At 47.4% G+C, this 15,431-nt stretch overlaps 1 protein-coding gene across 2 annotated transcripts in view; it reads right to left on the reverse strand.

The window, feature by feature from the left end:
• The window catches only part of CNPY2 (canopy FGF signaling regulator 2), a 134,911-nt gene that overhangs the window by 28,809 nt on the left and 90,671 nt on the right, over nt 1-15,431 (reverse strand). For both annotated transcript variants that reach the window (XM_063952659.1, XM_063952660.1), the window contains one exon: nt 8,243-8,358. In XM_063952659.1, the coding sequence (XP_063808729.1) occupies nt 8,243-8,358 (116 nt within the window). The remainder of the gene's footprint in view (nt 1-8,242; nt 8,359-15,431) is intronic.

The following is a 15,431-nucleotide window of genomic DNA, read 5'->3' on the forward strand; positions in this document are numbered from 1 at the left end:
ATGGAGCCTAACTTTAGGCCCGCATCCACACCTGCTTGCAAAAAATGGAGCCAACGCCCCAGCTGAAATTCTTCCGTAAGAGCCTTCTTGGATTCACACCAAGACACATATTTTCTCCAAATACAGTGGTAATGCTTCGCCGTTACTTCTTTTCTAGCATGAAGTAGTGTGGGAATGACCTTTCGGGATAGGATTTGGCGTTCAACCGCCATGCCGTCAAACGCAGCCGCGGTAAGTCTTGATACACGCACGGTCCTTGCTGTAACAGGTCCTCTCGAAGAGGAAGAGGCCAGGGATCTTCTATGAGTAATTCTTGAAGATCTGGATACCAAGCCCTCCTTGGCCAGTCCGGAACAATGAGGATCGCCTGAAGCTTTGTTCTTCTTATGATCTTTATCACCTTCGGAACGAGTGGAAGTGGAGGGAACACAGAGACCGACTGAAACACCCACGGTGTCACCAGGGTATCCACCGCTATTGCTTGAGGGTCCCTCGATTTGGAACAATATCTCTGAAGTTTCTTCTTGAGGCGAGACGCCATCATGTCTATTTGAGGAATTCCCCAACGACTTGTCACTTCTGCAAAGATCTCTTAATGAAGACCCCACTCTCCTGGATGGAGATCGTGTCTGCTGAGGAAGTCTGCTTCCCAGTTGTCCACTCCTGGAATGAAGACTGCTGACAGAGCACTTGCATGTTTCTCCGCTCAGCTAAGAACTTTTGTGGCCTCCGCCATCGCCGTTCTGCTCTTTGTTCCGCCCTGGCGGTTTATGTACGCCACTGCTGTTACGTTGTCTGACTGAATCAAGACGGGCAGACCGCGAAGAAGATGTTCCGCTTGCCGAAGGTTGTTGTAAATGGCCCTTAATTCCAGAATGTTGATGTGCAGACAAGCTTCCTGGCTTGACCATTTTCCCTGGAAATTTCCCCCCTGTGTGACTGCTTTGAGGGATTTTAGGTTCAGAACCGGTCTGACTGAGCCATCCAGCTTCGGGACCACGAGCAGGCTCGAATAAAAGCCTTCCCCCTGTTGTGATGGGGGTACCGTGACAATGACTTGATTTTGACACAGCTTTAGTATTGCAGCGCAAACTACCTCTCTTTATGGAGGAGAAGCTGGCAAGGCCGATTTGAAAAATCGGTGAGGGGGCACGTCTTGAAACTCCAAACTGTAACCTTGGGTTACTATTTCCAATACCCAAGGATCCAGGGCCGAGCGAACCCAGACCTGACTGAAGAGTTTGAGACGTGCTCCCACCGGTGCGGACTCCCGCAGAGGATCCCCAACGTCATGCGGTGGATTTGGTAGAAGCCGGGGAGGACTTCTGCTCTTGGGAACTTGCCACAGCCTGTGACCTTTTTCCCCTTCCTCTTCCTCTCGTAGCAAGGAAGGAAGACCCTCGTCCTTTTTTGTATTTATTGGGCCAAAAGTACTGCATCCGATAGTGGGCCGTTTTCTTTTGTTGTGCAGGAACATAAGGCAGAAACTATGACTTTCCCGCGGTAGCCGTAGATACCAGGTCAGTGAGGCCGTCACCAAACAAGACACTACCGTTGAACGGCAGAGACTCCATAGCCTTCTTAGAGTCAGCATCAGCATTCCATTGATGAATCCACAATGCCCTCCTAGCCGAGACCGCCATGGCATTGGCCCTTGATCCCAAAAGGCCAATATCCCTCGCAGCTTCCTTTAGATAGGCTGCAGCGTCCCGGATATGACCCAGTGTCAAAATCACGCTATCCCTGTCCAGGGAATCCATATCAGATGATAAGTTATCTGCCCACTTTTCAATGGCGCTACTCACCCATGCCGATGCCACGGCAGGCCTGAGCAGCGTACCTGTAGTGACATAAATGGATTTTAGTGTATTTTCCTGCTTACGATACGCAGGATCCTTTAGGGCTGCCGTGTCAGGAGACGGAAGCGCCACTTTTTTGGACAGACGCGATAGAGCTTTGTCCACCGTGGGGGTTGACTCACACTTTTCCCTGTCCCCAGAGGGGAACGGATATGCCACCAGAATCCTCTTGGGAACCTGTGACTTCTTGTCAGGATTTTCCCAAGCTTTTTCAAAAAGAGCGTTCAGTTAATGAGAGGGAGGAAATGTCACCTCAGGTTTCTTTCCCTTAAACATGCAGACCCTAGTATCAGGAACAGCAGGGTCTTCCGTGATATGTAATACGTCTTTTATCGCCACAATCATGTACTGAATGCTCTTAGTCAGTTTAGGATTCAATCTGGCATTACTATAGTCGACACTGGAATCAGAGTCCGTGTCGGTATCTATATCCGCTATCTGGGTAAATGAACGCTTCTGTGACCCCGAGGGGGTCTAAACTTGTGATGATGCATCCTCCATGGATTTTCTCCATGTCTGGTTCTGAGACTCAGATTTATCCAATCTTTTGTTCAATCAAGCCACATTAGCATTCAAAACACTCAAAACATTTACCCAATCAGCCGTCGGCGGTGCCGACACGGTCACTCCCACAGCCTTTTCTGTCCCCACGCCATCCTCCTCCTGGGAAGAGCACTCAGCCTCAGACATGTCGACACACGCGTACAGACACCCACAACACACTGGGCTATAGGGGACAGACCCACAGCAAAGCCTGTTAGAGAAACACAGAGGGAGTTCTGCCAGCTCACAACCCAGTGCCTATCCCGGTTCTGAAGCGTGTAATATACTGCCCAGACCTGTTAGAGCTTTTAATATCAATAAATAGCACCAAATCAACTGTGCCCCCCCCCCCCCCCCCCCTTTTGCACCCTGTTACTTGTACAGCAGTGTGGGAGGCCAGGCTCAGCGTCTCTGCAGCTGTGAAGAGAAAATGGTGCTGGTTAGAGCTGTGAGGGCAAAGCCACACCCCCTTAATGGCGCGCTTCATTCCCGCTTATTTTTATATATTTAGACTGGCGGGGGTCTGTATTTAGTGCCCAGGCACTGTATACTCTTATGCCAGTTGCTATTGGAGGTTTTATGCTGCCCAGGGCACCCCCCCTGCGCCCGGCAGTGCCATTTTGTATGTGGGAGCATGGCGCTCAGCGCGACCGCTGCGTGGTACCTCAAAAGCAGTCACTGAAATCTTCTGCCGTCACTGACGTCTTCTGATCTTCTTCTACTCACCCGGCTTCTGGACTTCTGGCTCTGCAAGGGGGGTGACGGCGTGGCTCCGGGAACGAGCATCTAGGCGTACCTAGCGATCAGACCCTCTGGAGCTAATGGTGTCCAGTAGCCTAAGAAGCAGAGCCTTGAAACTCACAGAAGTAGGTCTGCTTCTCTCGCCTCAGTCCCATGATGCAGGGAGACTGTTGCCAGCAGTTCTCCCTGAGAATAATAAACCTAACAAAAGTATTTTTCAGTGAAACTCAGGAGAGCTCCTCAGTGTGCATCCAGTCTCACTGGGCACAGAATCTAACTGGAGTCTGGAGGAGGGGCATAGAGGGAGGAGCCAGTTCACACCCATTTAAAGTCTTAAAGTGCCCATGTCTCCTGCGGATCCAGTCTATACCCCATGGTTCTTGAAGCATCCCCAGCATCCTCTACGGACGTATGAGAAATCCTATTTTCTCTAGCATCCATATGGGATATTGGGGAATCTAGTACGATGGGGACGTCCCAAAGCTTGCAGAATGGGCAGGAACGTGCAGAGACTGCTGCAGCACCGCCTGCCCAAACTGGGTATCCTCTTTGGCCAGGGTATCAAACTTGATCCTTGAGCAGAGGAGTGGCTTGAACCAGAGCATTGTAGATCGCCTGAAGTTCCAGAATGTTGATCGGAAAAAGGCTTTAGTGGGCTGACCACCTGCCCTGGAACTGCGCCCCTTGGGTGACAGCTCCCCACCCTCGTAGACTCGCTTCTGTCGTGAGGAGGGTCCAATCCTGAATTCAGAAACTCCGGCCCTCCAGTAGATTGGAGGACTGCAGCCACTACAGGAGGGAAATTCTGGCCTGAGGCGACAGCTGTATCATCCGGTGCATCTGAAGATGTGAACCGGAACATTTGCTCAGGAGATCCAGCTGAAAAGTTCTGGCATGGAACCTGCCGTATACGACCATCTTCCCCAACAATCGTATGCAAAGATGGATGGATACTCGAGCAGGTCGGAGTACCATGCAGACCATCCCCTGAAGTGTTCTCACCTTGTCTTCTGGTAGGAACACCTTCTGGGCCACAGTATCCAGCAACATCCCCAGGAACAGCAGTCTCTGCGTTGGCTCCAGGTGGGACTTCTGTAAGTTGAGGATCCACCCATGGTCTGAGAGAAGATGGATAGTGCGGTCGATATGTATCAATAAAAGCTCCCTGGATCTTGCTTTTATCAGAGGATCGTCCAGGTAAGGGACAACATTGACCCCCTGTACCAGGAGTTGGAACATCATCTCTGCCATCACCTTCGTGAATACCCTCGGGGCTGTCGACAGGCCAAAGGGCAGTGCCTGGAATTGGAAGTGATCGTTCAGCAGGGCAAACCGCAGGTACGCATGATGAGGCGGCCAAATCGGAATATGGAGGTAGGCATCCTTGATATCCTAGGAGACCATGAATTCCTGTTCTTCCAGGCCTGCAATCACTGCTCGCAGGGAATCCATCTTGAACTTGAACACCTTCAAATAAGGATTCAAGCATTTTAGATTCAAAATGGGTCTTACCAAACCATCCGGTTTCGGCACCACAAATAGGTTGGAGTAAAACCCCTTGCCGCATTGCGGTAGTGGTATTGTAACAATGACGTGGTACTGGACCAACTTTTGGATGGCCTGTTGCAACATAGCTTGCATATCCTCCAAAGCTGGTAAGCTTGATTTGAAAAATCGTTGGGGAGGAGTATTGTCGAACACCAGCTTGTAGCCTTGAGAAACGAGATTTCTGACCCAGGTATCCTGGCATGAAGACTCCCAGACGCGGCTGAAGTGACGCAGTTGAGCTCCCACCTCGAGATCCCCTCAGGGTGGGCGGGCACCGTCACGCGGAGGCCTTAGCGGAAGCAGAACTGGTGGTCTGTTCCTGAGAGCTGGTGCTTGCAGGTTTTCTGGACTTACCTCTGGTACCTCTAGTCACATTGGAGGCACCTCTGGCCTTAGATCGAAATCTGTGAGACCGAAAGGACTGGACAGACGGCCTCGGATAGGAGCGTCTCGCCGGCGGGGCCCCAGAGGGGAGAAACGTGGATTTCCCAGCCGTAACTTTGGAAATCCAGATATCCAATTCAACCCCAAAGAGCCATTCCCCAGATTCTGCGTCCGCAATCCACTGATGCAACAACAAGGCCCTGCGAGCCAACACTGCCATGGCAGAAGTCCTAGCATTAATGTTCCCCATCTCCTTGAGCGAATCACAGAGGATACGTGTCCTGAATGTGTTTTAGGAGGGTCACCATAGTGACCAAAGGCATATCCCCCGAGAGGCCCCCCTGACTTTGGGTGGCCCAGGAATGAATGGCATGGGTCCTCCAGCAACCCGCAATGACCGGCAGTTGTGAGACACCTGCTGCCATGTAAATAGATTTGAGTGTAGTCTCTATCTTCCTATCCCCAGGATCCTTCATGGTAAAGGAGCCCGGGGCAGGCAGCACCGCCTTTTTGGACAGACGAGAGACTGACACATCCACCCCAGGGGGTTCCTCCCAAAATGTTCTACCCTCAGAAGCAAATGGGGAAGTGCGCAAATTTTTTTGGGACACTTGGAATTTTTGGTCTGGATTTTTCCAGGCCAGCTTGAATAGGTCACCTAACTCTGTAGAATCAGGGAAAGTGACATTAAGAAAAACGACTGCTGTGATGCAACATCCTCTAGATGGAGCCTTAACACATTCCGTATACCCAGAATTAGGGGTTCAATACCCTGAGCAGAATCAGGATCCCCACTAACGGGATCCAAGTCAACCCCATCATCCTGTAAATCATCTGTATCAGAGAGTAGAGCAGGTAACCCATGCTTCTGTGGACCTGCATGAGAGAGGGGGGGCTGTACTGCATCTGCCCTAGTAGCTAAATCTGCAACAGCTTGTTGTAGTAGCTTAGAGTATTCTGCACATTAGCAGTGAGCTGGGATGACATATCTGACATCATAGTTTTAAGAGACCCTAACCAGTGGGGCTCTGGACCCTCTCCCCCAGCCCCTTCACTGATTTGTGAAGATTGGATGCATTGTTCACATGAAACAGAATCAGTAGATTATGGAGAGAATCTGGTGTGACATACACTGCACAGCTTGTGTTTACCCATGTTTCCCAGTAAGCACAATATCACACACACAGACAGTTATATTGCAAGCCTGCCCTACTGCCCTAGCGGAGTCCCTGGTGTGTACTCACCACCGATGACAGCGTTAGGGGTGTGCGGCGTGCTACGGCAGTGACAGCCAAGTCGCAGTGCACCGCTGAACAACAACCCCTCAGGACGGTGGTCCTGCAGCGGGGAAGCGGCTCTGCACCTCGTAAGGCCAGTGACTGTCCCCTCCTCTAACTCCCACGGTGCAGGTATGCTGTTGACCATACAGCATACCGAAAATAACAAACAGAAAAAAGAAATTGAAGAAAACTCTCTTGAGCTGCAAAGATGTGCATCCTCTCCTGAGGGCACTTTTTTCTAAACTGCCTGTGGGAGGGGGCATAGAGGGGAGGAGCCAACACACCCAGTTGAAGAAATTTAAAGTGCACTGGCTCCTTTGGACCCCGTCTATACCCCATCGTACTAGATTCCCTAATATCCCTTATGGAAGGAAAAAAAAAAGAGAAAAAAAAAAGATATTCAACCAATGAACTAATTTGGGTCCATATGGTTCTATTAGCTGAAAATCAATTTTAATATACTCTTACACTATATATATCAGAGGCTGATTAAGATGGACTATCCTCCCTTTAGGGTGCATAAGGAAACTCTATCTGCTCCAATTCTGAGACTATCAGACTGAGGGCATAGCAGTTGTTACCAGGTTTTATGAAATATAACCATACAAATCAAGAAATACTGCATATGATCAAATAACATTAGTCCTGTTATTCCATCAGGTAAACCCTGCTACTGATATATTCTGAGTATTCCCCAGATAACTGCTTCCCTAAGCGTAAAGAGGTTGGTCACTATTTAGGCGCTAAGTTCTATGCCAACAGTGATGGCATTTGGTAAAATTACAGTTTTGCATTCAGGTAATGACTAGTCATATGTAATCCTAAAGGGGCAGCCAAATCTTTTACAAAGGCCTCTTAATTAGTCCTACTCTCACGCAAACAGTCACAAAACTCTCTGTGTTTGTAGACTAAGTCGGTGTACACATCAGAACAATGTTCCCTCGATGCAATGTAGTCTGCGATGGGGTCCCGACATCGGCAAGTGCATACACACTTGCCAACGTCGGCTGCGTCGGGGGAATCGTAAGCAATATCGCACGTTGGACCTGCATGCAGTTCCGACGTGTGATGCAGAATATGACCCGCGGGAGCACGCATCATATCCTGTATCAAGTGTACACACTATACAATATCGCAACAAACTCGTATGAGATATTACATAGTGTATAAACACCCTTAAGGTGGGTACACACTAGGCGATGTGCTCGGTGTCATCGCCTAGTGTCCCACCCCCCATCCCAGACCGGGCCACTCGACGGCGGTCATACACACTGAGATATTGCACAGTGACATCATGCAGCGGCTGGCTGGATCATGCAGCTGTGGATGATGAGTCCAAATTGAGCCTCATGCATGGCCGAGACCGAGGGTCATAAACGATCCACAGGGCCGCGCATCGCTCGTCGTTTACAGTGCACACACTGGTCAATATAGTAAATGATGTTGCTCAGGAAGGGTCAAAATGAGCGACGTCGTTACTTTATCGATTAGTGTGTACAGGCCATTAGTCTGTGACCAAAGATTTCCCAGAGAGCTCTATTTCTAATATATCAAATTTTTGCAATGCACATATGACTTTTTGGAGCAGGTAAAGGGGAGTTTTGCTAGATATATGGGGAAAATTTAGGTAGGCATCATCCAAATATAAGGAAATCATATATGCAGGTAACCTGTGAGGGCATCTAAAACATTACTGCTGGCACCCAATATGTTGTTTCTATTCAAAAAGGGATACAAGTCGCCCTGGGTTATTGCAAATCCCACTGTCCTAGATTACTACCTAATGAATTGTTCAACATTTTGGCCTCTGCTTGACATAAGGCAACGATCAGATGCCTAGCATCGCCACTCTAATTTGAGACGTTACACTCGGATAACTTGTCATACCTCTATTATAGACTGAGAGCCATCTGGGTTTATTCGGAAAGATCCTTTCTGAATTGTCTTTTTGGGATCCACTTGTGAGATCTCCCACTCCAATTCATCAACAAGAGCCCGGCAAGCTGACATGAGAGAGAGGATTCATTGTTCCAAGTGAGAAAGTAATCCAGCCCCATCGCAATGTATCTAGAAAAACCATTATGAGTGGCCACAACATCCTGCTCAGAATGAAGGTTGTACCTTTAAATGGGAGACATCAGTAGTTTCTGAGATAGTAAGAGAGAGAACCTGGACCTGATTCGGAGTGGCACAGCGGTGACATATTGCGATGTTTAGTAATCTGCACCTACTCTGCACCATGCATATGCACTTTAATGGAGGGTCTGTGCACGGCCTGTTCTCTCTGTGAAATGGACATCTCTGAGTATCCACACGTCAGCTACCTTGTGAATGCATGCCGGACTCCCGGACTACTATAAGGCCTGCGTGTGATGAAGGGACACCTGCTTCTAGCAGATCTTATGCACCCAGCATGGGGTAGGTGGAAGTACCAATACTAATGATGAATGTGGACAAAACAGAACAGTGCTGAATATTCAGATAAAATATACATCTTAATTTACTGATAAATACGTACTTGAAAATAATAAAATTTTGAACACGATTAAAACAAAGACTACTTTTTAGCAGATGGACCCATAATACAGTCAGAGGGTTCTGAAATCCTAAAATTCAATAAAAACACATATGCAAAATGTGGCAACAGATCGGTATTTCACTACTTATGTTGCCCATACACTTGTGCGATGCCCCGCGATGCGACACCGTGGGGCATCGCACCGGCAGTTCAGGCGCGATGAAATCTCACCTGAACTGCCAAAGTGATTACCATGCGATAGATCGCATGGTAATCACGTGATGGACACGTCATCGCCGAGTGGGAGCGGCCTTCGTCCACTCCTGGCGGGTGCCCATCGCACATCGCAGTGCGATATATATATTTTGAAAACACATGCGATCGTACTGCGATTCGATAAACATTAAGTGCAGCACATACTATCTTGAGACACGAGATTCGACCGACGTGCCAGCGCATCGCGTCAAAAGGTACCTAAAATGTGCATACAATTCTTCGATTTCTCTCACAGATCCGGTCGAAATCGAAGGTTAGTACCGATTATCTCACAAGTGTATGGGCACCATAAGACCAGCTTTGTTTTTCAGAAGATGTCTGCTTTAAAGGATGTCACCAGAGGGTCACCTAGTACAAAGGGGCAGATGTATTAAGCCTGGAGAAGTTATAAAGCAGTGATAAGTGCAAGGTGATAACGCACCAGCCAATCAGCTGCTAACTGTCAATTTACATATTGGAGCTGATTGGCTGGTGCGTTTTCACCTTGCACTTATCACTTCTCCAGGCTTAATACATCTGCCCCATTTATGACATCTACAATGTATCTATTTAAAGCTGGGCTTAATTTAAAGTAGTGTAGGGATAGAGGTAAGAGACTTTTGTACAAATTAGAAAAAATGTCTTCCAACAAAAGGTGTAACTATAACCATTATAAAACAGATCATCAAAAGAGAAAACAAGTAGAAAGCTACATAACGTAATATTGCACACATTTTAATGTCTTTTAAAAGTAAACCATATAAAAGGTCATAAAATAAACTGGGCCAAGGAAACACTGAAATTCCTGATGGTAAACGAAAGAAACATAAAAATCACTTGTGTATATAATGTCGAGGTAGCACAGACAAAATTACTGCATTCTGATGGCAAGCATGCAGGACTCTCATCTGGTTGTTAGTATGCAAAGCAGAACTCCAATCTGGTTGTTAGTATGCAGACCGGACTTCAAATCTAGTTGCTACTTTTCATATCAGACTGCCAATTTGGTAGTAAGCATACAAGACAGAGCCCACAACATTCCCCTCTATTTCCAGCCATTGATCAAGGCATGTTTGCTGCAAACGGTCAATACACTCGATAGATTTTGATGAAAGCAGGTTGGCCAGGATGAAGTAACATTTTCGATTCAAGCAAAAACAAAATCATTATTTACCTTCATCTGTCTCAACTTGTTTTGTTCATACTGCCCCTCCCACAATGAAAGCTGCATTCTATATAAATAAGAGGGAGGAGGCAGATTAAGCAACATTCAAGTAGTGTAAAAAGGAAAACTGGAGCCTGTAACAATAGATTTGTTGTGATGAATGAGCAAGGAATTACCAATCTTAATTTTCTGTAAAGAGGAAAGTCCCAAAATAAGGAGATTTATGGTAGACTTACCATCGTTAAATCTCTTTCTGCGAGGTACACTGGGTTCCACAGGGAATACATCGGGATGTAGAGATGGATCTTGATCCAGAGGCACCAACAGGCTAAAGCTTTAGACTGTCTCAGAATGCACTGCGGGGCCTCCTCTATAACCCCGCCTCCAGGCACTGTGAGCTCAGTTTTGTTAACCAGTCCAAAGCAGTAGCAGGTAAAAGAGAAGGCAGATGTTAGACACATAGAACCACGTTCTCACGACAGGAGAAGGGACTAGCGGCTAATGCCATACAAACCCGAAGAAGCTAAGTGCGTCAGGGTGGTCGCCCTGTGGAACCCAGCGTAACTCGCAGAAAGAGATTTAGGGTGGGCGCCCTGTGGAACCCAGTGTACCTCGCAGAAAGAGATTTAACCATGGTTAAGTCTACCATAAATCTCCTTTTCTGCAGCGGGGTACACTGTGTTTCACAGGGAATAAATCGTGGATGTCCTAAAGCAGTTCCTCAAGGGAGAGGACACACCTTAGTGGGTATGAGAACCCGGCGTCCAAAGGAAGCATCCTGGGAGGCGGAAGTATTAAAGGCACAGAACCTAATAAACGTGTTCACTGAGGACCACGTAGCCGCCTTGCACAATTGTTCTGCAGATGCGCCACGACGGCCGCCCAAGAGGGTCCAACAGACCGAGCAGCAGGAACTGGGTGTCCAGCCTGCGCATAAACTTGTGCAATCACCATTCTAATCTCTCTGGCCAAGGTTTGCTTATTCGCAGGCCAGCCATGTTTGTGGAAAACAAACAGTACGAAGAGGTATCTGACCTCCTGATAGAGGCAGTCCTCTCCACATATATACGGAGACACATCCAAAGACCGTTCTTTGGAGGACAATTCGGAAGGGATGAAGGCTGGAACCACAATCTCTTGATTAAGGTGAAAAGATTACACCATCTTAGGTAAATAACCAGGGCGAGTTCTAAGAACTGCTCGGTCACAATGAAATATCAAAAAGGGTGGACAACAGGACAAAGCACCTAAGTCTGACACCCGTGTAGCAGAGGCAATAAGCAAGCAGAAACAGGATGTGGGCCTGTGAGCTGTGGCTGTGAGCCATTTAAGGTCCATTGACTCAAGAGGTTCAAATGGAGACTCTTGCAGGTATTGCAGGGTATTCAGGACAACAGACAAATCTCATGGAGCCACAGGAGGGACATAGGGAGGCTGAATCCACAGTACGCCCTGGGTGAATGTATGAACATCATGTATAGACGCAATTTTTCTCTGAAAACGCACTGACAATGCAGATATGTGAACCTTGAGGGAGGCCAGACGAAGTCCTAAATCCAGGCCCTTTTGCAAAAAAGCCAAAAGTCTGGAAGTACTAAACTTGAAAGCATCACAATTCTTTTTTTTTCTCATAATTGTTTTATTGAAGCAATATATGCAATACATACATAAACATTCACTATATTTCAAATCTATGGTAGGAGGGTATCACATGAAAATAGAGCAATGAAGAATACAGTTGAGTCCTTAATCAAGGGACACATCCATTATAAGCAAACAACAGTATCACATCTGCATGAAACAAGTCCCCGGGGACCATCGGCTCCACCGACCCAAAATCCAGCTCAGTCGATTGACCCAGACTTATACATTATAAGAAAAAAAAAAAAAAAGAAGATCCCGTAGCCGTACCTGCCGTCCCCACCCATCTGCCCACGAAACCCCGAGTGTCAGTCAACTTTAAAGCACAATAGCATCACAATTCTTAGCAGCACACCAGGTGAAGTAAGAATTCCAGCCCCTATAATAAATCTGTGCAGAAGCTGGTTTGTGGGCCTTTGGCATAGTTTAGATAACCACCTCGGAGAATCCTTTGGCCCTCAGGAATGAAGCTTCAAGAGCCACGCCGTCAAAGCCAGTCTGGCCAGGTCTGGGTAGAGACAAGGGCCCTGAACGAGGAGGTCTGGGCGTTGAGGAAGTAAAAGAGGATGCTCGATCGATAGACCCTGCAGGCCTGAGAACCAATGCCGTCTTGGCCATGCTGAAGTGACTAGAAGTAGTATTCCTCCTTCTTGCTTGATCTTTCGTAGTAACCTGGGCAGAAGTGACACTGGAGGGAACACGTAGGGCAGCCGAAAGTTCTATGGAATTGCCAGCGCGTCCACGAACACTGCTTGGGGATCCCTTGTTCTTGATCCGAAGACCGGAACTTTGTGATTGTGTCGTGACATCATCATGTCTACATCTGGTAGACCCCACTTGTCCACTAGGAGTTGAAAGACTTCCTGATGAAGACTCCGCTCTCTGGCGTGTACGTCCCGACGACTGAGGAAATCCGCTTCCCAGTTGAGGACTTACGGAATGAACACTGCCGATATTGCTGGCAGATGGCGTTCCGCCCAACGAAGGATTTTTGACACTTCCATGCGGCTTCGAGTGCTGCCTTGATGATTTACGTATGCCACTGTGGTGGCGTTGTCTGATTGTACTTGAACAGGCCTGTTCTGTATCAGAGGCAGTACAAGAGTGAAAGCATTGAACACTGCCCGCAATTCCAGAATGTTTATCGGGAGGAGAGATTTCTCCTTGGTCCACCGGACCCTGGAGAGAGTGTTGCTCAAGCACTGCACCCCAACCCTTCAGACTGGCATCTGTAGTCAGTAGGATCCAGTTGGGGATACAGAAGGGACGGCCCCTGCACAACTGCTGGTCCTGTAGTCACCAGCTCAGTGACAGACGAACCTCCGGAGTCAAGGAGATCGTTTGAGACCTGACCCGATGAGGCAGGCCATCCCACTTGGAAAGGCTTAACCTTTGTAGAGGTCGGGAATTAAATTGAGCGTACTCTACCATGTCGAAAGCAGACATCATGAGGCCTAGTAGTTGCATTGTCGAGTGTATCGACACTCTTGGGCGAGAGAGGAAGTATCTGATCCTGTACTGATGTTTCATTACTTTCTCTGGAGACAGGACATCTTGGGAGTTCGCCAGGATCAGCAAGTCGTCCAGATACGGCAGGATCCTGATTCCCTGACGCTGCAGATGAGCTGTCATCACGGCCATAAGCTTGGTGAAGCTCTGAGGGGCCGTGGCCAGTCCAAACTTAAAAGCCTGGAACTGATACAGAAGGTTGTCAATAGCAAACCGCAGATATTGCTGATGCGATATGGCAATAAGCATCTTGTATATCCAGGGAAACCATATAGACTCCAGGTTCCATGGCCAGTACAATTGAGAACAGTGTTTCCATACGGAACTTGGACACTCTCAAACTTGTTCAGTGATTTGAGGTAGAGACAGGGAATGTCTGGCATTGTCAGATATATCCTCAGGCAGCTCTTCCTCTAATGCTTGAGCCAGTCATCAATCTATTTAGCAGCCCCAACAGGACGCAATCAAGGTCTATGTACAACACCCGTAAGGGAGTAATAGACTTCAGGCATCCCTCCACACGCTTATCTGTTGGTTCCTACAGTGAGGGGACAGTGGTGAGAGGCAGAGTGGACGACACCGATGGGTGACACGAGTTCACTAGCAGTGAATTACCTACTGGTTATATAATTCTGCAGGGGGAGGATATCGAGCTAATGCCCATTGTAGACAGGGGGAATGTCTTCCCTGGATGAGACCAGGGGTCTTGTATGAAGTACACTTAATGGTCAGATTGTGGTAACAGAGTTTTATTTACCCTCTGACGTGTGAACATATCAGTTTGCTTAACCACAGTAGGGGAATCCTCTTATCATCATGATTTGTAGGATTTGCTTCCCAGTAACCACAAGGGCAGTGGTGTCATTTAGCAATGGAAAATCCTTGTCAGAAACACCTAATATAGGGTCTGACAGGACAGCATGATCCCCCTCTCTTCAGATAAAATAACAGAGAGATTATTGGATAGGGAGGAGGAAGCAGCCCGCTTAGATGACCCAGAGGCACAAGAGTGACCTGGAATAGGGTTTTGACTGACCAAGGAATGAGTCATACACTACAACCCCTGAGGCAAACTTTTCCCGCCCAAAGTAACCATAGGGACATCAGTGACCGTAATGTTACAGGTGGTCCCATAGGGGGCATAAAGCGTTTAACTAGAGTATCCAGTAGGTTTGAGAACGCAGCCCAGGTTGGCTCCTGATTGATTACAGGAGCTGCGGACTGACTGGGAGATGTATGAGACATAGGTAAATCCATTGCGCATGCTCTACAGGATGCAGGAGCGTCCCCAGATTTACTGCCCTACATGTTAAACATTATACACAAATACAACAGATACAATACCTGCAAATAAATCCGTTAGCATGTGACTGAGTATCCAGTACACAACACCTGCAAATAAATCCGGTATTATGTGACCGAGTACACAGTAGAATACACGTAATAGGTAAATACTGTGACGCACTATATATTGACCCAGACTCACCTAGTCCCCTAGGGTACAGTATACAGTGATTGATATACTGTATCTGGAATACACCGCAGTGAAATCGCATAGCAGATACAGGCACACAGTCACGTTTGCAATGCAGATAATTATTGTCCTGGCAATAAAATTGCATTGGATTATTATGTGAATATATATATATATATATATATATATATATATATATATATATATATATATATATATATGTAAAAAATAAATAGTATGAGCGCATAAACAAGGTAAAGTCAGAGTCCCGTGGAACTACAAGTCCCAGGCTAGACGAGAAGCAAATGTTCCTCACAATCACTGACACCCAGTCTCGCTGATCGATCAATCTTTATCAGTGTGCACCTCTGGGACTTCCAACTGTCGCTTCCCCACCACAAACCCGATTCCGAACGGGTAATGATCCTGCCAAGAAATTTGAAAAAAGCAGGGAGCGCCAATAGTGCATTAAAAGTGTAGACAATTTATTTAAAAAACATCCAAGACGGTGATC

This window comes from Pseudophryne corroboree, chromosome 2 (genome assembly GCF_028390025.1).
Source record: "Pseudophryne corroboree isolate aPseCor3 chromosome 2, aPseCor3.hap2, whole genome shotgun sequence".
NCBI lineage: Eukaryota > Metazoa > Chordata > Amphibia > Anura > Myobatrachidae > Pseudophryne > Pseudophryne corroboree.